Below are 26,149 nucleotides of genomic sequence, written 5' to 3'. Positions count from 1 at the left end.
TGATAGCCCTTAGTTGTGGATGAAATGTGCTACGGTAGTAAGCAGGGGTAGCTGGTTGGACCCATATGCAAAGGGGAAAAAACACATTTAGCTTTTGAGCACAATTTCAACACTTAGCCACTATAATCCAGTTGATCACTATGATCTCATATAGATTTAAAATACTGTACATAATTTGTATATCATTGGAGAACTTTATGAATTGTTACCCCTGGACTAATGTATTCACTTATTGTTGATAGTCCATGATTCAACATTTTATGGTCTGTTTATTGCTTATATTGTATAGTTTCCCCAATACAGTATGCACATTCCTGAACTTCTGCTCTCACAGCTCACTGTTTTTGGATGTCCTTTCGTGTCCTTTCCAGGCAGTCACAACCTAGTCATCCTTCAAAACCCAGCTCACCATTTTCTTATACCATGAAATTTTGCTTAATGTGCAGCCTATGGTGGTGTCTCCCTTCTCTGAATAATATAGAACCTATCATGGTGTTGAGCCTTATGTTTCTAGTTATTTTTTGTGTTTATGTATTAGCTTTCCAACTAGATACTGAAAAGATTCTTTGAGGCAGAGATTGTTATATATCTTTGTATCCTTGGTACTTTGCTTAATGTGGTTCAAGTTTAGGTTGCTTATAATTTTTTAGAACTTTTGGTTGCAAGTTAAAGAAACCCAACTTATGCACTAACTAACTAACTAATGACAAGTAATAAAGCAGGTCTAGGAATGGGTCTGGCTGAATACTTAGTCATGCTCGGTCAGGTAACCCAAATTTATCATCAGGAATCTGTCCTTCTATGTGTATTGTCTCTGCTTTCCTTTGTTTGGTTTTGCACTCATTGCACCCTACACTATGCTCTCTGTCAATAGAGGTAGAGCTTCCTTCTCTTAGTAGATCCAGGGAAAGCCCTAGGGCTGATGTTCATTATTGGACTGTCTTGGGTTATGTGCCGGATTTGAGTTATATGGCTAAGTCTTAAGCCAGGGAGTGGAATCAGTTATCCTCTCTCTTCCATAACATAAACACTGAAATCAGTGAAGGGATGTTTCCCAAAAGGGAAAAGATGGGCTTTTGTGCCAGCAGAATGGGAAATAGATGCTGGACAGGCAAAAACAAGATGCTGATTGGAGATTTCAGTAAATGTTTGCTGATTGATCAACTGAACTTCCTTTTAGGAATAAAGTCAGATTTGTAGAGATTCTGTACCATTTTCCACCTTAATCCCAAATATTTTATCATCAGATAGTGCCATGTATCCTCTGAGTACTTCATAGTCATGGTTGGAGGTAGATGAGAAGGTGATGTGACATATGACTTTGACTTCCCCACCAAGGTTGAAAGGCTATTACTCTCTCAAGGATGGATTAATAACTGTGCCTTGGTGTTTGAACGTTTAAATGGGCCCTCACAGTTCATTTGTGGAAGAGTGGACCAAACAGTAATGAAATCTCTCACTGTGGTTTGTGATGATCACAGCCCAGTGAGTCCATGATAAAAGTAAGTAGCATTGTCAATGAGTTAAACTACTAGTTGTGTGACTGTTTTGGATTCTTTGAGAGCTATGTTGACTTCAGAAGTTGTTTATAAAGCATACAGATGGTAAGCTTTTGAAGTTGCCATTATTTCCAGCATTAGTGGTGAAGACATGTATACTAAGTTGGCTAACAGGGTTTTTGACTGCCTATTTTGTGTATTGAGAATGAAAAACAGAGATTTGAAGTACAAAAACTTAAGTCATGTATTGGGCAAATTGTCTGAAATCCAGCCAGTCTTAATGAACATTATGCATACTGAGCAGAGAATATTAATTTCCATGGGAAATGGATGCTGGATGGGCCAAACCAAGATATTCATTGGGGAATTCAATAAATGTCTGCTGATTGATCAATTTAACATCCCTGTAGGACAGAAATCAGGTTTGTGTGGATTCTGTATTGTTTTTTATCTTCATCCTAAACACATTATGGCTAGACAGTATAATATATTTGGATAAAAGCATAGATAATCCTTTATCATTTGAATTTTGTTTATTTTTTTAAAGATTTATTTATTTTTGGGGTGCCTGGGTGGCTCAGTTGTTAAGCATCTGCCTTCGGCTCAGGTCATGATCCCAGGGTCCTGGGATTGAGTCCCGCATCCGGCTCCTAGCTCAGTGAGGAGCCTGCTTCTCCCTCTCCCTCTGCTGCTCCCCCTGCTTGTGCTCTCTCTCTTTCTCTCTCTCTGACAAATAAATAAATACAAATCTTTAAAGATTTGTTTATTTTAGGGAGAGAGAGAACGGGAGGAGGGACAGAGAGGGAAAGGGAGAGAGAGACTCTCAAGCAGACTCTGCACTGAGTCCAACGACGTGGAGCTGGATCTCAGGACCCTGAGATCATGACCTGAACTGAAACCAACAGTCGAATACTCAACTGATTGAACCACTCAGGTACCCCTTTGTTTAGTTTTGAATATACCTTTCTTAGCTAGTTAATTTGTTCTCTTAGCTAGTTAATAGTTTTGAATATGCCTTTCTTAGCTAGTTAATTTGTGTGTGGGAAAAGAGCAAATCAAGCATAAATAGAGTAGTGTGCCCTTTAGAAATTAATGTTGTGAAATCTCGGAGAAAGTTAATGTTTATTTTATTCAAAAATATTTATTGAGTACTGCTTTAATTTTATTTTTAATCTTTACCTTTTAGAACTGGAAGATAAGCAGAAATCTACAGCTGGTACCTCTTCGAATATTAATTTGTTCTTACAAATGTTTTAATCAGCGTGGCCCTAACCTCTTTGGAATTGCTCAAGCGTAGAGCTGGTGAGCAGCTCACTTAGAGCCTCACATGACTTGCCCCATCAGCTCTGCACACAGAGTCAGATTATGCCCTACTTATGATACCGTGCTGTGTCTCTTCCCTTTCCCGGTACATTAAGCAAAGGAAGAAAAATAATTTACTTGTAAAGATCCCAATTTAAGCACTATAACCTACCTTTAGCTTGTTTAGACTCTAGGTATGCTGTTCTTTGACTTAAAAACAAAATAAAGAATGGAAAAATAAAGATCTGTGTGGCAAGTGAGTGTTATTTTTTCCTGTCATTTTATGACCACCACCCTCCTTTTCTGGATAAGTATTAAGAGACTTTGATGGGGACAAGTATTTATTTTATGCATGTTTTGCAAGTGAAAGAGAATTACCTTTTAGTGCGAGACAGTTGTATCACATTTGTATGATTTCAGCTGAGCTCTTTTTTTTTTTTTTAAGATTTTATTTATTTATTTGAGAGAGAGAATGAGAGACAGAGAGCATGAGAGGGGGGAGGGTCAGAGGGAGAAGCAGACTCCCTGCCGAGCAGGGAGCCCGATGCGGGACTCGATCCCGGGACTCCAGGATCATGACCTGAGCCGAAGGCAGTCGCTTAACCAACTGAGCCACCCAGGCGCCCCTGAGCTCTTATTTTTTAAGAGGCACTAATGTCTTAACTGACTAAGATAAAACCTTTATTCCACTTAAAGCTGAATAGAAGCCTGGAAACTCAGGCTTGTTTACTCCTAACATCACTTTGTTTCTACTTTTAAAGTTTTGTTCTTTCTTTATTTTTGCTTTTCACAAGAGAAACTTACGGAAGCCAGGGCAGTAGCGCTGAAATGAGAATTTGACTCATTTTCTCTGAAGGACAACAGAAAAGTAGAGAAAGAAGTTATGAAAATTTATGATATAGGTCGCATAGACCAGTGGTCTTTGTATGTGTGGTTCTGTCCAGCAGCCACATCACTTGTGAACTTGTTCAAAGTACAGATTATCTGGCCTTACCCCAAACCTACTACATCAGAAACTGGGGGAGTATGGCTCAGCAGTCTGTGTTTTAACAGATTTTCCAGGTGATTTCGAGCCATGCTCTCATTTGAGAACCAAAGGTACTGACGAGGAGAAATTTGCTCTAGGTTCAGAAAAGCAAGAAATTTAATCATAATTTTATGTTTAAACCCCACTAGAAATATGTTTCTTCACATAACTATTTGTCAGTACTTCTGGTGGAAAGCTGAGTGGATTCTCATTTTCCGTTTATTTTATTATTTATGTTACCTTTTGTTAGTTCACTTCAGGATATACTCCTTTATGTATCAGACTTGCCTCTAGCATACCTGGAAAGCTAAATCAATGGAGCACAGCTGAAAGGCCGTAAGTCCCAAAGAATACAGGAGTCAGACCCCACTGAGACAGAGGTGGGGCCTCAAGAAAATTTCTAAAGGCTCCATTAATCAAGAATGCATTTTAAACAAAAATAAAAAACAAAGTACAAATGAAAGTCATAGGAACTCATTAAAAATGAGTCACAGCAATAAACCATGTATGCTTATTGAGGGAAAACCACTCGGAAAATTGATTTTGATTAGGGAAATATTTTTATGCAACATGTGCTGTTCAAGAGTGTTTTGTTTACCATTTTAATCTCTTGACCTCAGCCACAGTTTATGTGCCATTCTAGTTCTGGGGAGAACATTGTATCCGTTTATTCATCTATGTACTCATTTGTTCAACAAATATTTTAAGTACCCTTGAACCTCAGGTGACATGAAAAAAGAATGTTAACTCTATACTTTTTCACCTCATCTACTTCTATCTCATGGTCCTGAGACCCGGTTTCTGCCCCCTTTTCCAAAACTGATATTTTGGAGGTCATCACTGACTTCCTACCAATCCACCTGCTCCTCATCTGGCTGGTCTTCCCTGCAAGTTTGAGCTCAGAGCTCAGTTGACTGTTTTCTGCCTCTTGGAACCATATGCCTTAGGTTCACTCTTTATTTCTTTGGTGCCTCTTCCCCATACTTTAAACTGAATTCTCTTCTTTTTAATTTTTTATTTTTTTAAAAGATTTTATTTATTTATTTGACAGAGAGAGAGAGACAGTGAGAGCAGGAACACAAGCAGGGGGAGTGGGAGAGGGAGAAGCAGGCTTCCTGCTGAGCAGGGAGTCCAATGTGGGACTCGATCCCAGGACCCTGGGATCATGACCTGAGCCGAAGGCAGACGCTTAACGACTGAGCCACCCAGGCGCCCTAACTGAATTCTCTTCTATAGCTTCTTTCAAAACCAAGGGTTCTATGAGACTCTCTGTTCAGTACCATTTTCTTCTCTTAACACTTTTTCTTTACCTGAAGGAACTCATCTACTCCCACCAGTTTCATTTATCACACCTGGGTGGGTAGCTCCCCAGTCTCTTAAGCTGTAGTTCATGTTTCCAAGCTCCCCCACTTCAACATTTCTAAAATAGGACTGACTCTCTTCTTCTTCTTCTTTTTTTTAAAGTTTATTTGAGAGAGAACACAAGAGAGAGCACACGTGCAGGGGGAGGGGCAGAGGGAGAAGCAGACTCTCGGCTGAACAGGGAGCCCGACATGGGGCTCGATCTCAGGACCCCGGGATCATGACCTGAGCTGAAGGCAGATGCTTAACCGACTGAGCCTCCCAGGACCCCCAAATTGTTCTTTTTCACAAATTGTTTTCTTCCCGTGTAGTAAACACATATTTATTGTGGCCCTACTATCTACCAGGCACTGTGTTTTTGTCCTAGGAATATAGCAGAACAAACTGGCAGGGCCCCTGCTCTCAGGAAGCTTATATTCTAACGAGTCAGGGGAGGCAAACGAGGAAAAATAGACAATATGGTGATATATAAACTTTGAAGAGAAGTAAAATAAGATTTGGGAGATAGAGAATGATGGGAATACTTTTTATAGAGGGTGGTCTGGGTCTGATAAGGTAATACTTGATCAGAGATCTGAAGCAAGTGAGGACATGAGCTCTACAGATAGAATATAATGAATCAGAATCAGTTGAGTGTTTGGAAGGCAGAAAGTTCAGGATGATGCTAAAAGTACCAAATAACTAATGGTGTGCTAAAGAAAAATCATGACTCTGATGTCAGAAAATTTAGTGTGATTGGATGCATGGTCATGTATCAAGTGTCACCATGGCAACCAGCCTGGGGAAGGATGCACCTGCTTCTACCCTGTGGGGCCACCCCATGTTCTGAATCATTGGTTAATTAAATCAGAAATTCAGTTAAATCTTATTCCCCACATATGTGAGTGTGTATGTGCATGCAAGTTTGTGGTCTCTTCTTGCCAATCTGTAATCCATCTGAGACACTATTAGATTCTGAAACACTGCAAAATATTTTTACTCCTAACAATTACAACCACCCTCTATTTATTCAGGTGAAGTTGAAGCAGCTGAAACATTGACTTTTTATGGATTATTTGGATTCATTTTTTTCCCTTTTTTGCCTCTTTTGTGGGTGCTCTCTGTAATTTTTTTTGGCTTACTCACATTTGCCTCAGAAGGATATAGGAGCGTAAGGAAAGAGAAATTAAGTCTCTTTTACTGTTTTTCATAAACTCATATCATCAGTTATTGGGAAGTAGTTTCAAACAGAAGAATATATATATTATTTTAGGGTTATTAATGAATTCTATTTGTCCCTAGTTACTAATTTCTTCCCATTCTATTCTATTCCTATTCTATTCTATTCCTATTCTATTAGTGAATTTCTGTATGTGTCTAGTTACTATGAATAATTCAAGCATAATCTCTGGTTATTTGTATTTGTGGATCCCCTTTGTCTACACAATCCAATGTGGATTTTTCTCACAGTATTAATTACTCAATATTTCCAACAACTGTTCAGAATGGTGCTTGTTGAATCCTGTTCCTGTGGGCAAAGAATCAATAAATCTAGTTAAGTACTGATACTATTTTTGTATAATCAAAGCAATAAGCCATTAATGATATTTGTGATATTTGCCTTTTTTTTAACCTTCTTGGTTAAAAAAAATTGTTTCTTTATGTTAATGTTTATTAGTGGTGATTACTGATAAAGTTTTATTTTTATTATTTTTTTAAAGGATATTCTTTTTTTTTTTAAAGATTTTATTTATTTGAGAGAGAGCAGAGAGAGAGAGAGCGCATGAGCAGGAGTGAGGGGCAGAGGGAGAGGAACAAGCAGACACCCCGCTGAGCAGAGATCCCGATGCAAGCCTCAATTCCCGGACCCCAGGACCATGACCTGAGCTGAAGGCAGAGGCTTAGGCGACTGAGCCATCCAGGTGCCCCACTGAGAAAGTTTTAGATGAAGGGAGATTTAGGTTTTTTTTGCCTGATAAAGCTTCTAAAAACTCTAAAATAACCATTGGAACTCTCATTGGTATTTCTCCATAAAATACCTCTTTGCATGTTCCTTATTGTCTAGGTTTCCCACACTGTAGCTGTGAGAAAATAAATAGCTGGAAGTCAGTTGCACTTGTTAAAAAGAATGGTTTGCTTCTTGGTGCCAAGAAAGTTCCCAGGCAGTTTAATCTGCAAACCCAGTCCTGGAACTTGGGGAGCTTTCTGCAGGCCACAGGACTCTGAATCACGTGGAGTCTCCTGACCTGCAGTTGAGAAGGGACTTTGAGACACCTAGACCAGCTGTGACACCCCAGGATTGATGAGGGGACTTTTAAATAACCCTCATCCTGCTAGAGTGGGTATCCTAAGGGGCAGAGCGTTCACCTGAGGTAGAAGGCAGGATGCATGCCCTGTTTCTGCATACAGGGTTGGAGTGAGTGAGGATGGCTAATAGGGCAACAACATTAGTAAACACCTGGGCTGGTGGTGGATGAGTGAGCTACAAGAGCTGAAAGAGGGAGGATGCTTTAGAAGGTAGGCAGAGAAAACAAAGGATTTATAATGTTGTCAAGTCAGGCCGCCCAAGAGGAGTGAAAGATCAGACATACCAAGGGCTGTTGTCTGGGCTCACAAAGAGAGGTGGGGCTCATCAGCATCCCTGCAGACTCAAGGTGAGGACGAGCCTGAATTGCAGCTTGCAGGCAGACAGCATGGGGCCGGGGCTGTGTGGGGCAGGATGTTCACAAGGGCCATTTTATGGGAAATCTGCCTTTTATTCCCTTAAATAGTTGATAACAATTTGGAGAGAGGAAAAAGGAGTGTTTTGGAGGATGGGGGAGCTGGATGCAGGGGAAATGGATCATAAATAGCCACCACTCTCCTGGTAAAATTAGAAAAAGCTTCCAATCAATTGAATTAAACTTTAATTTCTTTCTCATGTAAATCAGGGGTTGCATTTAATTTTATCTTTCCAAATAGAAGAAAAGAAGGGCATTTAAAAGGTTTTAAAGCTTACCACTTCAAATGTCTCATCAAGTAAGTAATATTGGCTTAAATAAAAAAGTACTTAGGAGACTAAAATATCCATGTTCCATCGGAAGTCTTCCATTTTATGTTTATAATTGCTCATCCAACACATGTTTCTTGATACCTTCAATGGGAAGACACTCTTTAAAGCTAGGAATAGATAAGGTCTTACAGAGGTTCAGTCTGTTCTGAACACAACAACATCCCCTCCCATCCTGCAGGGAGTACTTCCTGGCCGCGTATTTAATTGTGAGTTTGACCCCAGCGTAACTAAACCCCTTACCTTCAGCTTCCCCTGTGCGTCGTCACTTTCTATTTCACTCCATAATTGACTTACCAATTTTCTTTATTGTCTGTCTCATTCCACTCTAATGTAAATCCATGAGAGCTGGGCAGGGCTTTTCCCCTTAACATTTTATTATAAAAATTCTCAAACATACAGAAAAGTTGGGAGAATTTTACAGTGAACATTCATATGCCCGTCACCTAGATTCTACAATTCACATTTTACTATATTTCCTTTTATTACATATCTATTCATCCCTCTATTCAGGCATAAATCCATTTTACCATTTTTTTTCTCATGTAATTTGAAGTTGGAGACATCAGCGTATTTTTCTTCTAATATTTCAGTGTGCATGTAACTAATTAGAGTTCAATACTTGTTTCTTTTTTTTCCCTGAGGTAAAATTTACATGCATGTGTTTTCATGCACAAAGTTACATGACTTTGGCGAATGCATTTATATACCTTTATTGAGATATTCAGCATTACCACCACCCCAGAAAATTCTCTCCTGTAGGGTCGCCAGATTCCACAAATAAAAATACAAGACACCTAGTTAAATCTGAATTTCAGCAAAACAATGAATACTTTTTTTTTTACATTTTTTTTTTTAATTTAACATCGCTAAAGGCAAGGGAAACAAGGGCAAAAATGAACTATTGGGACTTCATCAAGATAAAAAGCTTTTGCACAGCAAAGGAAACAGTCAACAAAACCAAAAGACAACCGACAGAATGGGAGAAGATATTTGCAAATGACATACCAGAATACATTTTTATTTATTTTAAATTTTTATTGATTTCCTTAATTCCAGTCTAATTAACATGCAGTGTTATATTAGTTTCAGGTATACAATATAGCGACTCAACAATTATATATTATGCAGTGCTTATCATGGTAACTGTACTCTTAATCCCCATCACCTATTTCACCCATGCCCCTACCCACCTCTCCTCTGGCAACCACTAGTTTGTTCTCTATATTTAAGAGTCTGTTTTTTTGTTTGTCTCTTTTTTTCTTTGTTTATTTTGTTTCGTAAATTCCACCCATGATTGAAATAATATAGTATTTGTCTTTCTCTGATTGACTTATTTCACTTAACATTATGCCCTGTAGATGCATCCATGTTGTTGCAAATGGGAAGATTTCATTCTTTTTTATGGCTAATATTCCACTGTGTGTGTGTGTGTGTGTATACACACCACATCTTCTTTATCCATTCATCTATTGATGGACACTTGGGTTGCTTCTCTATTTTGGCTATTGTAAATAATGCTGCTATAAACGTAGGGGTACATATACCTTTTTGAATTGTGTCTTTGTTTTCTTTGAGTAAATACCCAGGTAATAGAATTACTGGATCATAAGGTAGTTCTATTTTTAACTTCTTGAGGAACCCGCATACTGTCTTCCACAGAGGCTGCACCAGTTTGCATTCCTACCAACAGTGCGTGAAGGTTCCTTTTCTCCACATCCTCGCCAATGCATGTTTGTTGTTTGTTGTGTTTTTAATTTTAGCCATTCTGACAGGAGTGAGGTGATATCTCATTATGGTTTTGATTTACATTTTCCCGATGATTAGTGATGTTGAGCATCTTTTCATGTGTCTCTTGACCATCTGTATGTCTTCTTTGGAAAAATAACTGTTTATGTCTTTTGCTCATTTTTAATTGGATTATTTGTGTTTTTTTGGTCTTGAGTTGTATAAATTCTTTATAGATTTTGGATATTACCCCTTATTGGATATATCATCTAAAAATATCTTCTCTCATTTGCTGTGTTGTCTTTTTGTTTTGTTGATGGTTTCCTTCACTGCAAAATCTTTTGATTTTGGTGTACTGTCAATAGTTCAATTTTATTTTTGTTTCCCTTATCAAAGGAGACATATCTGGAAAAGTGTTTCTATGACTGATGTCAAAGAGATTATTGCCTATGTTTTCTTCTAGGAATTTTGTAGTTTCAGGTCTCACATATAGGTCTTCAATCCATTTTTGAGTTTATTTTTGTGTATAGTGTAAGAAAGTGGTCCAGTTTAATTTTTTAAAACAATTAGCTGTCTAGTTTTCCCAACACCATTTGTTAAAGAGATTATCTTTTTCTCATTATACATTCTTGCCTCCCTTGTCATAGATTAATTGACCATATCGTGGGTTTTTTTATGGGCTCTCTATTATGTTCCATTGATCTATGCATCTATTTTTGTGCAGGTACCATACTGTTTTACTTGCTACAGCTTTGTAGGATATCTTGAGATCTGGGATTGAGAGTCCTCCAGTTTTGTTCTTCTTTTTTAAGATTGCTTTGGCTATTTGGGGTCTTTTGTGATGCCGTACAAATTTTAGGATTATTTGTTCTAGTTCTGTTTTGAAAGACATTGTTGGTATTTTGATAGGGATTGCATTAAATCTGTAGGTTGCTTTAGGTAGTAAGGCCATTTTAACAATATTTGTTCTCCCAATCCATGAACATGGACTCTTCTTTCCATTTGTGTCATCTTCAGTGTATTTCATCAATGTTTTATAGTTTTTGTAGTACAGGTCTTTCACTTCCTTGGCTAAGTTTATTTCCAGGTATTTTATTATTTTTGGTACAACTGTAAATGGGATTGTTTTCTTAATTACAACGAGCACATTTTTATTTTAATAATGTCTCAAATAGTGCATAGGACATACTTATACTAAAAAAGATTTTGTTGTTTATTTGAAATTCAAATTTAACTGAGAATCCTGTATTTTATCTAGCAACCCTATTTTTTAGTAAATTCGTGCCTCAACCCCCAGAGGAACCATTGTTCTGATTTTTTTCCACCATAGATTTAGCGTATATAAAAGGAGTCGTACAATTTCCATGAGACTTTTTTCACTCAGCGTGATTGTTTTGAGATCCATCCATGTTGTGTATATAGTTCATGAGTTTGTCCCTTTTTATTGCTGAATAGTATCCCATAATATAAGTTTAGTACTGTTTGTTCACTCATTCCTCACCTTGGGCTTTTTTCTAGTTTCTGTCTATTATGAATGATCTGCTAAGAACCAAACCATGCTTGGAAACATCCAGTGGCTGCCAGCTAAGTTCTAGATGAAGTAGCAACTCCTTACTATGCCTCGTAGGCACTTTCTGCTTTAGCCTTCCCTACCTCTTCCCTGGTCTTACCTCTCACTATTCTGTTCCAAGTTTACTCCTCTCCAGTCATCTTCCTTTCAGTGCCCTGAAGTGGAACGTCTATGCTGCTTCGACGTTGGGCCTTTTATGAGCAGTTCCCTCCAATTGGAATATGGCTTCCTGCCAGCTGCCTGGCACATTTTGCTCAGGCTCCTCCTACTACAGTGGAACTGTAGGCAAGTTTCTTAACCTCTGTGTGTTTCTGAACCCCTTGTTCAGAGTCCTAGAATAATAAGAGTTCCTTTCTCAAGGGGTTGTTATGAGGATCAACTGAATTAACAAATGGAAAGTACTCAGCCAGGCAACCCAGTAAGTGTTCAATGTTAGTACTCCATGTTGTGGAAAACTTGAATTTTGAGAAGCTTATGCTTTACGTGTACTGCATACGAATGGATGGGGAGTGATGGAAGGGGTTGACAGCAGAATGGAAGAGAAATTAGGGGCAAAAGCCAACACGGGGGTGGGGTAAAGACCAGATGGGAGTTTATAGTAATAGTCTATGTGAGTACACTCAGTGGGAATTGAGGTAATGGCAGTAGAAATGGAAAATGTGAGAGATTTAGAAGATCTTTATTTTGGAGACAGAACTGACTGACTGAAAGAGAATGAAGTAGATGGTGGAGACAGATACCTCTGAGCTTTCTGTCTTGGTTATCTGTGACAAGGTTGGTGCCAAGTAACGAGATAAGGGATTCAGGTAGAGGGACTGGATTTGGTGAAAAATAAGTTTGATTTTAGACATGATCAATTCAGGATGTTTACTGGACACCGGTGGAACCGTCCACCAGAATGGTGGAGAGGAAAAATACAATCAAAAGTACGGATTTTGATCATGAAACAATTATATCTTTGTATCATCTGAGGATTTTGTTTTCAAGGAAATAAAATGGTGATGCTTTTATTGCTGTTCTATAAATCTCATTCCTCATTTAGACTAACCCTGGATAGGATTCCAATAAGTAGACAGCTCTGTTCTTTCCACATCACAGTCTCAGGTAGCAGAGATACAAGGACAGGTGGAGAAGGCTCTTTTAGTAGGAGAGGGCCAAGGGCTCACCTGAAGAGCCTGTTTAAAAGTCAGAAGAAGCAGTATTTGAAGGGAACCACTTAATAAGGTCTGGCTCTGGCTGTGATTCTTTTCTTCTTTCTTTCTTTTTTTTTTATTTTCTTCTCAAGGATTAAGACTTTGGCACTTTGAATCACTGTGTTCCAATTTGCAGCTTAGTGTGGATTATTTTAAATCCCAAAACTGAGAAGAAAAAGAGGAGTCAGTAGGTAGCCGTTAGATTCCTGATTTCAAGTCAAGAGGCCAGTAATACATGACACAGGGAAGAGTGTGTGTGTGTGTGTGTGTGTGTGTATTGTCTGTCTTCCTTGTTTTGATTCTTTTCCACTGCTGGGCAGGAACCCAAGATCAGAGAAGGATCTGGCATTGCTACTGTGGTCTTCCTTTGATCTAATAAAAACTTCCTTGTCATCATGCTGGAGCTTTGTGTCACTTTTTTAGAGAATTAGGTGTATGCAATTTTTATCTATTACTCTATATAATTTTGTTAGAGTGTACTGTAATAAAAATTTCTGAACTGAAAAGTCCTTTTAGGACAGAATTACTCATTAAGAAAAAAGAAACTGATCTTAGTTATTTTTTTTTCCTCTGGATGTATTTTAGAAATACACAGCAATAAAAAAGTATTGCCTTCCTGATAGAAATAGTCATGGAATCAAATTGTTTCAATCTAAGCATTTCCAGGGGTTATTTATCTAGCCAAGTGGATCTACTCACAATATGATATGTGTATTTATGTTCATACAAGGCTTTGTATTGTGAACCAGAATTCTGATACATTATGTTTTTTTTTATGATGTTATGTTAGTCACCATTCATTACATCATTAGTTTTTGATGTAGTGTTCCATGATTCATTGTTTGGGTGTAACACCCAGTGCTCCATTCAATACGTGCCCTCTTTAATACCCATCACCAGGCTTACCCCTCCCTTCAACCCCCTCCCCTCTAGAACCCTCAGTTTGTTTCTCAGAGTCCATAGTCTCTCATGGTTCGTCTCCCCCTCTGATCCCGCCCCCCTTCATTTTTCCCTTCCTGCTATCTTCTTCTTTCTTTTTTTTTTTTTTTAACATATAATGTATTATTTGTTTCAGAGGTACAGGTCTGTGATTCAACAGTCTTATTACACAATTCACAGCGCTCACCATAGCACATACCCTCCCCAATGTCTATCACCCAGCCACCCCATCCCTCCCACCCACCCCCACTCCAGCAACCCTCAGTTTGTTTCCTGAGATTAAGAATTCCTCATATCAGTGAGATCACATGATACATTATGTTTTAAAAGTGTTATTTAGAGAAACTGAGAGAATCTTTCATGTCATAGACACCAGGTATCTTACTGCTAATTCCGAACTTCTAATTTCACGAAAGGAATTACTTACTGTTAGAACAGTACTTTTCCACTCTACTATGATTGTTATAGTGCTAAGGGTATTCCCATTAGCTTAGTACTCATAAATTTTCCAGGGCGTATGTCCCAGAATCAGTTCTGGTTGAACATGCCTTGCTGAATTTCAGAAACATCTAAGCAAAGCACAGTGGCTTGACGTGGAGAAACCAGAGTGCCAGAGTGCTTGTGTAGGTGGTAGGAGGGCAGAACCAGTGAAGATGTTGCCAGGCATGGTAAATGGGCCTATTTTGTGTTTGTTGACAGAACATCCACGGGAAGTATTGTATAAAGGAATCAGTCACTGCCTATGTTTAGCAGGCTGATGATATATTCCTATGAAGCCTCAATCTAAACAGAATGTTGATCTTTCTAGTCCCGTGATTCTAGGAAAGGCTATGCATTTCTGAAGCTGGTGATTACTGACAAATTAAGGTTTGACAATTCTAGCCAAGAATGCTGCTCAGTGTTCATTAGAACTGAAGTATATTGGGAATATTTCTAAGTTGGTGGAGAATGCCTTGGGTTTGCAAGATGCCTCCATGGTCTTGCCTGATTGTATTTAAATTGTGTGTTTTTTGGATCCTTTTGAAACCCAAAGGATCATTTCTTTCAGCCTAGTTAAGATGCATCAGGTTGACTCTTGCAAGGTAGAAAGCAGGATACGCCCAAAAGGGGAGAAGAGGAAATGTGAAGAGAAAAAGCAACAAAAAAGTTGGTCTCTGCAGAGGCAGTGTGGAAGGCAGTAGGCTGATTTGCCCTCAGATGATGTGGGGGAGGGACACATAACCTGATATCATCTCACTTTTGAAATAAATATGTTCTTGAAATCCAAAAATGTAAAGTAACTTGTCCAAAATCACTCAGTATATCAGTGGAAATGCCTAAACTCTTAGCTTCCTGCTTAGTTCAATGTTTTTTTAAATATACTGATGCCTTGCCCATAGAGTCTTCCAGAGAGCCAGACTTCCTATAACATATCATTTTAACTTACTTGTTGCTACACAAGGCCATTCTTTGTGCTATTCTTTAGACCCTTAAATGTAATTATTGCCTTCCAGCCCCTGTCACTGTCCTTCCCTCTTTTATCTCTTCTCTTCTCTAACACCCTTAAAGATGATATTCCAACTTTGAGTTCTCAGAAACATTTGCTTATTCCAGATAGATCAGATAGCAGATGTAGAAGACCAAGGCAATAAGAAGAATGGATTTAATTTGTTTGCCATGAATCTGGAATTAATTTTCATATTTAACTTAGTTTAATTCTTTTCAACGACTATAATTCTCAATTCTCTGAAAGTCTCAGTTTCTGTTTTTTTTCTTGTTCTTCAAAGTATGACCACCTCTAGGGGTGGAATGTTGGTCAGGAATATATTTTGGAGATTACTAGCTTTATAACTTAATTGGTTTTAATCAAGTCTGTTGGTCATAGCACAAACTTTTCTTTTTAATTCTTGCTCAAAGAGTTAAACCCATTATTTTTCAGAGTGGCTTCCCAAAGCCTTTATAGTTGGTTAGTGTATTAGGAAATTCTTCTAGGTTTCTTAAGAAGTAGATTAGGAAGTAGAGTAGTTACTTAACATTAAGTTATTACTAAAGCAAAGCAGATACATATCTACGTCTATGTCTATATCTATCTATCTATATACATATATATAATTGTCCTTGCATGGATTGAATTTAGGTGGCCCCTTTGTTATTATTTACAAAAATGGTACAGAAAGACTTGGCAGCAAAGGGCAAGTATCTTTGCCTATTTTTCACTTGCATAAAATACTGGCTCATTCTCACTTCTAATGAGGGAATTGAGAAACCAAATTTGAAGTGTATGATGCTCTTAAATAAGACAGCCAAACCTGAATGAGAACTCTGTATTTTTTCAGATAGCAAATGATCATGATTGAAAACAGTCTTCCCATTTTATGAATAGACATATTATGACCCAGCTATCATTGTACTGTTACTTGATTTTCTCAGACATATTCCGATAAGCACTATGCTCAAGGAACAACATGTCATTCCTTTCCTCACCTGACTCACATGGATGAGTTCAAAGGGACTGTGCAGTATTACCTGTTACTTCAAGTTTACCTTTTCTAAGAGCAGTCATCCATGCCCCACAAACAGACATACCATAAATTAGTGAGCAGGTTTCCCAGGTGTGCAGGAGTTGGAGGTCCTAAGAGGATTCAGTGGTCTGGCTCTGTACCTGGGATTTCTACAATGTACAGTTGTGTCGTCTTAGCTGTCTACCTCTGGTCATGAAGGGCTTAATCCCTACATTCTGAAAATAAGCCTCCAGAGAGGAAGGAGCAACTAGAGGAGATGGAAGGAAATATTGCAAGAGATATATTCTTCCTCATGTTTAGGGGGACTTTTGAGACACTGGCATGCGCTTTCTAATAAATTATCCATGTGCCTATCCTTACTCATTCCTTTCAGGAGAAAAAGAGAAAATCAAAATTCCTACCAGTCTAGGAACATTGTGAAACAATGTCAGCCATGAAATATTTATGAAAGATTCTGGATGAAGCAGAATATGGGGGAAGAAAGGACTGAGAAAGGTCTGAGAGACACAAATATTTTGATGATTGAGAATCATTGTCTGGGGATTTAAAAAAATACAGCTAAAAAAAGATTGGTTCTTTAAAAGGACTGGTTCCTAATGGATGTTCAAACTATATATATTTCTCACAAACACAGGAAGAATTTCTAACAGCCATTGACTAATAACTCTCAAGTCATATTTGAATTGATATATTACCAATTTAAATGCTAAATTAAATGCATCATCTCCTAACCACTAAGATTTTGGTTTGGAACTTCTGTAATATTCTCATAGAAGGAATAGAATAAATAGAGTCAGAGTAAAATCCACCCCCCCCACCAAATTACTTAGAATTCTTAACTTAATGTCTCTTGACATTTCTGGAAGTGAAAAAAAAAAAAACCCTACACTATTCATTATTTTTAAACATTTTACTCACATGTATAACCTTGTGAGCTATAAATCTCTCATCTCTTTGAGAGGCCCTCAGGACAGAAGTGGTAGAATATATCTGGAGTAGACATTAGTCCCAATTAATACAGAAACAAAATTTGCAGTAGTCTATTTATATCTGAGTTTGACTTTTGGGAAAATCGTATCTTTTCTTTTCCCAAAGAAAAGCATAGATCCTCTTGACTGCATGAGAAAGAAAAGAGAAACCTCTAACCTAAATAGAAGGGGGAAAAATTGAAGCTGGTAATTAAGTAAGCCTCAAACTTCAAATTTCCAGCTCTCTGCACTTCTCCTTCCCCTTCTGCGAAGGTTTCAGGTAGTAAGAGTTAGAAGAAGCTATGAGAAGTCCAAAATCCATTTGAATCATTTCATAATTCAAGTATCCTGGGCAGTTAAATTCTTTAACAAAGTATATTAGACTGTCAGATGAAGTAGGTAAAAGCAGCAAATAGCCAAAACTCGCTCTTTTTTTTAAATTTTATTAATTTATTTGACAGAGAGAGACACAGAGAGAGAGGGAACACAAGCAGGGGGAGTGGGAGAGGGAGAAGCAGGCCTCCCGCAGAGCAGGACCCTGGGATCATGACCTGAGCGGAAGGCATACGCTTAACGACTGAGCCACCAGGCGCCCCCAAAACTCTCTTGATGGTAGCGCACACATCATTTTAATTAGACAAAATGAGAAGAAATGATGTATCATGTTACAGAAAATATTAACTAGCATCAGTAGTCATCACTGAGATAAATTTGGGAAGTTCTTTGCAGATACAAGCCCTTAACAGTCTTTACCTAGGTGTTCTTTTTTTTTTTTTTTTTTTTTTTAATATTTTATTTATTTATTTGACAGAGAGAGACACAGCGAGAGAGGGAACACAAGCAGGGGGAGTGGGAGAAGGAGAAGCAGGCTTCCCGCTGAACAGAGAGCCCGATGCGGGGCTCGATTCCAGGACCCTGGGATCATGACCTGAGCCGAAGGCAGACGCTTAACGACTGAGCCATCCAGGCGCCCCAAGTGTTTATTTTTGACTTGACAACCACTAGGTGACGCTGTTGCTTCAGAGTTAGCGCAGGACATTCCATTAACCATGTAAGCTATAGGAGAAGCTCTATTGTTTATGTTTGTTATAAACATATTTTTAATGTTTAAATAAGCATATTTGATTTACTGGCCTGAAATTGACCTAATATTGATTGTCAATATTATTGAAAATAGTTTTAACAATACTATTTACTCTATACAATTGACACATGCTGAGAATAAAGCGAACCACTACTACTTCTGCTGCTACACCGATGTCTAGTGTTTATCAGCTGCTTGGTCTGTGACGACCTTTGTGCTTAGCCTTTTAGGTAAATTATTTTATTGGGTCCTTCTGTCAGTCAAGCTTGCTAACGATGACACAGCCAAGAAGCGGCAGAACAGGAATTCAGATCCCATCTCCCTGCTACTCCAGCCTCTTCATTGATAATGTGGTGGCCAGTCACCTGAAAGGCTGGTGGCAGGACATGATCTGAGCCCTGTCCTGGCATTTCCAACCCAGTTCTCTAGGTCAAAATAACAGGGTCTAGGGGCACCTGGGTAGCTCAGTCGGTTAAGCATCTTGCCTTTAGCTCAGGTCATGATCCAAGAGTCCTGGGATGGAGCCCCACATCGGGCTCCCTGCTCGCAGGAAGCCAGCTTCTCCCTCTGCCTCTCCCTACACTCATGCTCACACTCTCTCTCTGACAAATAAATAAAATATTAAAAAATACCCAAAATAACAGGGTCTAGGGAAAAAATAGTAGAGCAGGTTTTAACATAAACATAATATGGTTTCCTTTACATTACTTTTAAAAGGTATTTTTGGGAACTCATATTTGTGAAAAAAAAACAAAAACCAAAAAACTTCTGTGTCTATTTGATATACCGATTAATATTTTTACTCACAGCAGATAACCTGAATTTAGAATTGCTGGATAAAACACTGGATCCCCATTTAAATTTGTGTTTCAGATAAATGACATTTTAGTGTAAATATGTCCCATGCACAAATCGCAATTTCTGACAAACAACAGATACATTTATTTCTTGTATAAGTCTGTTCCAAATATTGCATGGAGCATATCTATATTTAAAAAAAATAAAAATCATTCCTTGTTTATCTGAAATTCACATTTAACTAGGTATCCTGTATTTTAATTTGCTAGATCTGGCAATATCACCTTACCTATTATTCCAGTTAATTTGAGGCAGTTTCACAAAAACTCACTAAGTTTCCTTTTTCTCTGTCTTGGACTTTCTCCCTTTTCTCTATATCTCTCTGCCCATTCCTGTCTGAGGAATATACATTTGTCCTTTTAGAGGATGATCCTGTGATCTGTGCCCCTCATCGTTTTGCTTCCTGACTTTTTCCAGACTTGCTCCATCTGGTATCATCATGCATGTCTCATTTTCACTTTTCTCCCCCTCTCTACTTTGTCTTTTTTCCATTTATAAAAGTGATTAGAGATTTCTACCTCAAAGAACCTCAAACTTCCTCTGCATCCTATTTGCTTATACTTCTTGAAAAAGTAGCTCGTATTTTCTTACCATCCATTCATTCTTCAGATAGCTGCAATTTGGTGTCTGTACCTATTACTGTAATAAAACTTCTCTCCTGAAAGGCATTCACCAACTTTCTGATTGCTAAATTCCATGCTTTTCTAAGCCCTCATCTTTCTTTTTTCCTTCTATTTGATGGTGTTCCATCTCTAATCCCTTATTTCAGTTCTCCATACTATTTCCCATGGTTGCATCATCACCTTCTTGTAGTGCATTCTGAGATTCTCAGTGTCTTTATCCCTATTGTAATAATGGTATCACCATAGACCCAAATACTAGAAAGATTTGTCTTTGACATTCTTTGGCCCCCATTTTTTTTTTTTTGCTTTATTATGCAGCTTCTGCCTCTACATTTTTGCATCCATCCATTCCTTTTGATTTTTAATTTGATTACATTAATCAAACAAAGGAAAGAGATTTTTCAAAATTTAAGATCGGAAAGGAATTGTCTTCCATTATTTCCCACCTTAGTCTCCTTAGCTGATGATTATTCTGGGGTGACAGGAATAAAAGGTGTATTCTTGTGATGGGGTTCTTTATTTTTCTGGACTTATGGATAAGTTGCTGAGCTCTCTGCTTTCAGCTGGTTGCTTTTGGGCAGTGATCCCCTGACCCATGAAAATCGAGGTGGGAGATGAACTACTTTTCTTATCTTGTACCTGAAGTGGGTCAACAGGTTCAGAAATTGCTCTATTGATAAATATGATATAGGTATTTCCATTACATTCACTGTTTTGAGCATTATCTACTCAAAATGTGGTCTAGAATATGGGAAAGATCATACATACAGTTTGCCTTATTTCTAATCTCAAGAACCAATTTCAGAAGGGCAGTTTATAGTTTGAACTCTTAAATCTTTTGCCCTTAGTTTTACAACCCTAATTATGTTAGGTCTCCTAAAGTATAATGCTTCCTCATCTTGAGACTTCCTGGGGGATGGGTAATCCATGGAGATATGTCAGAAAACATGCTGACCATTCTGCATAATTGTTTAAGCAACCCATTAAAACAATGGTTTCAAATAATAAGAATGTTCATTGGATTGGAGACTTTGGGAATATATATTTAATTAGGTGGAGATTTTCTTTTAAGTACAGGTTAGTATACTGTCCATTAAAAATAATTTCTTCTCTAAAGAATTTCTTCTCTAAAAGAATTGATAGGCATAAGTACTATGTGCTACTAAGCATATTCATCACTTTTTACTTTGCACTAATTTTAAATTTCTAAGTATAATAAAACCTTGTTTTTTTATAGATTGCATTGAGACTCAATTTGTTAAAGGCGATTTATAGATAAAAATATGAGAAAATGTTTCTGCTAGCTCTCTTAAGGGATTGCCTTAGATTAAAAATTCTTAGAGCAATAATGGTAAGTTTACACTGTATGGGTGGTCACTCCTGCCAATGCCCATGGCAGACATCACTAATAGATCTATGCAAACTTCCTTGCTGAGCATGATGCACTGCTTTAGAATTTTTCTCAACTTCAAATTTCAGTAATTCAACTGAAGAACAAATTCATCTCTATTGACATAGGATATGGATAGCCCTTTTGTTAATTATACTCAGAATGTAGAGGATAAATACCAGAAGATAATGTCAAGAGTTTAGGAATTTCGGGACCACTTTGAGGACATGACAATGTTTAGGGTTTGAGCAGAGAGAGTGCAGATCTTCAGACTAGAGAGACAGGAGTACAGGACCATGTTCTGAGGATAAATAAAGCTGTAGTCCAAGTCAGAATTTCAGATTCAAGCAAGGCAGATGGAAATAGATTTGGGTTGTTACTCAACTTGGAGGCTAAGTAGACTGGTTTGAAAAAAATTATAAACTGGGTAAGAGTATCCATTACAGAAGAAGAAAACATTCCATTCTAATTGAATAATGATGGGAAATAAAACATATATGGTGTTCTTCTTCTATGCTTTTAATGCATTAAGGCATATTAAAAGCTCAATTCAAAACTGTTGAAATACACACATTGTTCAAATCATCTTAGCAACCAATGAAAGAAATTTATAAGAGTTAACAACTAACATTTATCAGTGCCTCTCCCATGTGCCAGGCATTGTCCTTGGTACTCTACTTATCTAAATCCTCCCCTCGAAGACCTTGAAAAGTTAGCGTAGCATTTCAGCTTTGCTTGCCAATGTGCTGGTTGGTTGTCTGGCTCCAGAGTATAACACTTCAAATATTTCTTTTTTGTTGTTCTCCTTTTTTTTTTTTTTTGAAGATTTTATTTATTTATTTGACAGAGAGAGAGATAGCGAGAGCAGGAACACAAGCAGGGGGAGTGGGAGAGGGAGAAGCAGGCTTCTTGCCGAGCAGGGAGCCCGATGTGGGACTTGATCCCAGGACCCTGGGATCATGATCTGAGCCGAAGGCAGACGCTTAACGACTGAGCCACCCAGGCGCCCTGTTGTTCTCCTTTTGACATGAATAAAAAGTAATGTTCTCTAGGGTTTGGTTTATCTGCTCTAGTATATATAGTTTTTACTGTCAATAATATAGTGGATATGGTGCAAAATATCATTGCAATCTATGTGCAATGTAAACCGTGCAATTTCTAGTGTAAATTTCAGTAATGCCAATAATTAATTGGGAGAATGAGAACTCTGGTACTATTCCCTATATGCTACTTCCTGAAGCAAGAGAAATGCTTTAAGGAAGGTCTAAAAAGTCCCTTAAAAATTTGAATTTTCAATAAATTAAAATGGCTTGGGTATTTGTTCACATATTCCAATAAATGATAAATTTGTAATTATTAACTCTTTCTTTTTCTATTTGGCTCCACTGCCAGTTATATGTATGTTGTCACCGAATTTGACTTCCTATGGACAAATAAAGTTGAGCACTGAGAATTTCTGAATATTATTGTTTTTAAAATTTTTTATTTTTAATTGAAGTATAGTTGACATATATTAAATTAGTTTCAGGTGTACAACATAGTAATTTAACAATTATATATGTTATGAAATGTTCACCACAGTAAGTGTATTATAATTTAATTGACTATATTCCCTATGCTGTCTGAATATTATTATGTGCTTTTTGGTAACAAGACATTAGTGGTAGCCCACATTATAATTATGTTGTCAGATATGGAATGTAAACCAGCAAGTAAAAACTATCTCAAAAGAAAAATATGTTCTGTGGCTTAAGGGCCCAAGAAATTCTAAGCATGGTGCTTTAAATTTTTATTGGAGAATCAATTGATCCAGAAAACTAGACATCATTAAGTGTTGTAGAAATCAGCATAGGATAGGTCGAAGAATGTCCCAGTGAGACCACTCAAAAGATGAATTTATTATAAATCAGGGCTGGTGTAAGATGTTAACCCAAAAAAGTGCCTTGGAGCATGGGAAAAATATCCACCAATAAAAATGACATCATTAGTAATGATTCTTTGCCAGTTAGACCCTAATAATTCTACTTCTAAGGAAATAGTCCAAGATCTGGTTTAAGATTTATGTCCAAAGATGTGTATCCCAGTGTTATCTGTAATTTTTAAAAAAAGCCCCCAAACTAGAAAACTAAAATACTCCTAGGGGAGTGGGTATGTAAACCAAACCATCTTTATGAAGGAATATTGTGCAGTCATTTAAAAAATGGTGTTCCCTAAGAGTTTTCTATGAAATGATAAAGGCTGATGATATACTACTCAGTGAAATGAAAAATTATATTTACAGTAATGTCTCAACTATTTAAAGGAAAACTTTTCATGGAAAAAAAAAACTAGGACAAATGTACCAAAGTTTCAATCATCAGTATGATTCTGGAGCATATTTTTCTTTTTCTATTTTTTAACACCTTTCTATACTTTACAAAATTTTCTATTTTATAATAGTAATTTGATTATCTAATAACTAGAAAATGAAGAAAAATATTTCAAAAAATAAATGATTTCTGAATTCTTGTTAAAGTATAAGCGTTCTGCATTTTGCTCTATTCATCTTTCACACAACATATACAAAGCCATGAGGTTAATTATGGAAATTAAAAGCAATTGAATGAGTAGGAACTTGAGTTTTAATTTTTGATATTTTAATACATATATATTTATGAGAGTAGTTTGGTTATTTTTCAGTTTTGTAAGTTTACTCATATTACATGTATACAATAATTGTCTTTTGATAAAAATATCTCTTGGGGGTGCCTGGCTGGCCCACTCAGAAGAGCAAATAGTTTTTGCTCTCAGGGTCATGAGTTCGAGCCCCATGTTGCTTGTAGAGATTACTAAAAACAAAAGAAATAAACTTAAAAGAAAAACACTTCTTGTTGCAAGTAAGTGAGAACCTAAAGTAGTTATCAGTCCTGCATCTTAGACTAGCCCCTGAGTGACCATCTCATAAATGCTATAAAAATTATTTCCACACTGCTTGAATCTTCTAAATTAGGAATCATCTCTAGGTACTATTTCAACTTTAAGACTTAAAACCGAATAAGGCTAACAGTACAAGATCCATTCTAGTATTGAATTTTCACTAAAAGTAATTTAATAAATTAAACACTGATAATTTTGGAGAATAATATTGATAATGTTGGGGAAATTTTTTGAGGCTGATCCTTATGCAGCAATATAGGCTATATGGACTATTTTAGCTATTTTTCTTCTGAGTATCACAACAGTTCCAAAGAGTTCATTTTTTCTCTGATATTATGATCCCTTCTAGATGAGGACTCTGTGCCCAGAGGGAGAGTCTAATGAAGCTATTAGAAAAACTCCCATTATCTCTTTTAATAGAAGTACTAGATTGAAAGGTTACATAGTTACATGACTGCTGAAGACATAGTATATTTGATTTCAGGAATAAGTCTGATATAAACTCTTAAGATACCTTTTTAGACAAAATGAGAACAATTATATTTGACTGACCTCAAATAATTCCTACTAAAGAATAAATTTTAATCTGAAGGACCTTCTAGTAGATGTGCCTGTTTTTTCTTATTTATTGATTTGAATAAGGACATATAACATGTATCATTTTTTCCCAATTCTATGGACTGAATTGTATCCTTAAATTTATGTTAGAGCCCTAACCTCCAATATGATGATATTTGGAGATGGACCTTCAGGAGATAATTAAGTTTAGATTAGGTCATGAGGATGGGGCCTTTCTGATGGGATTAGTGCCCTTATAAGAAGAGATATCAGAGCTTGTTTCTTCTTTCTCTCCCTGCTATATGACACAGTGAGGACACAGTGAGAAGGTAGATGTCTACAAGGTAGGAAGAGGGGTCCTCACCAGGAACCTAACTGACCATACCTTAATCTTGGACTTCCCAGCCTCCAGAACTGTGAGAAATAAATTCCTGAGGTTTAAACTACTGAATCTATGATATTTTGTATGGCAACCCAAGCTAACTAATATAGGTAACACAATGTTTGAAGGAATAACTAATATGTTGAAGTGAAGTGTATAATTATCAGTATTAGTAATGACTGTCTCAGATTCAGAAAGACTTTGGCCCAATGAATTAATAGATTCAACATGTCAGATAAGGTTTAATATAAAACTTAGTGCTTAGATTTTTACGAAAAGCTCCTACATAAAAAGGGTGGAGAACAAATCATTTAACAGAGTGGTTTGGAAAAAATTAGAATTTAATTGTATGGTATTGTTTACACTTCTCAAGTCAGAACATAGCTAATCACTATTAAATTTTGGTACCACATTCTAAAAAGAAAATTGGCAAGGTATAGCAAATCATAAGGAAGTGATCATAATGGTAAACTGTTTGAAAGCCATATTATATGATGAATAACTTTAATTTCCAACCAGAATGGACTAAGGGACTAAGCTTATACTTCTGCCTGGAACAAATAAAAACCTGACAAATATGTGAAACAATACAATCAAGAATTTGGACATCAGGCAACAAAGGACCATAATCTTGGAAAGATTGGAAACAAACTAAATGAGGCACTGATTGTCCCAGCTTACGGCTAGGAGAATTTCCAAGCCAGGGTATAGAAGAGCATGGGGGTAGATGAGAGCTCAGAAGACTGGTAGTCTTCCTAACTTGAAGAGAAGGATCCTGGAGATTGGGAGGCCAAAGCAGATAGATTTCACACAGAGTATGAGAAAAAATAGTGACAGAGAGACAGTCTCAGAAATCTGCACATGCAAAGTGTTCAGCTAAATAAAGGTCAACACAAGAGTGTGAGGAATCTACAGACACTAGGGAAATGGCTAGAAGGAGCTATCCTAGGGACACAGTGTCAGGAATTGTTCATGTTTCCATCAGCCTGAGTGAAAATCTCATGATCCACAGAGCATCATGTAGCAACTTTGATTTTACCTTAATAGTGGGAATAAATGTTCCTCTGGTCCCACCTATCAGTATAATGCTTTCAGGTCTTGCTTTTAATCTCTGAGATGAAAAACACACTAGATGGAATTAACAGTAGATTAGAAACTACAGAATAAAAGATTAGAGAACTTGAAGACAACAATAGAAACTACCTAAAATGAAACATAAAA

At 37.2% G+C, this 26,149-nt stretch overlaps 2 protein-coding genes across 3 annotated transcripts in view; both read left to right on the top strand.

Annotated features, from left to right (window-relative positions):
* Positions 1-2,900, top strand: part of LRRC69 (leucine rich repeat containing 69) — a 104,708-nt gene extending 101,808 nt beyond the window's left edge. For both annotated transcript variants that reach the window (XM_045896254.2, XM_045896253.2), the window contains one exon: positions 2,686-2,900. In XM_045896254.2, coding sequence (XP_045752210.1) covers positions 2,686-2,796 — 111 coding nt within the window. In that variant the 3' untranslated portion in view covers positions 2,797-2,900. The remainder of the gene's footprint in view (positions 1-2,685) is intronic.
* Positions 1-26,149, top strand: part of SLC26A7 (solute carrier family 26 member 7) — a 167,166-nt gene that overhangs the window by 26,936 nt on the left and 114,081 nt on the right. The gene's annotated exons all lie outside the window — the stretch shown is intronic.

The sequence above is a fragment of the Mirounga angustirostris genome, unplaced genomic scaffold, assembly GCF_029215605.1.
Source record: "Mirounga angustirostris isolate CCGP_5_RB_7025 unplaced genomic scaffold, mMirAng1.0.hap1 SCAF_4, whole genome shotgun sequence".
In the NCBI taxonomy this organism is placed as follows: Eukaryota; Metazoa; Chordata; class Mammalia; order Carnivora; family Phocidae; genus Mirounga; species Mirounga angustirostris.
Note: the sequence above shows the minus strand (reverse complement) of the source record. Positions and strands in the feature narration are given on the sequence as shown.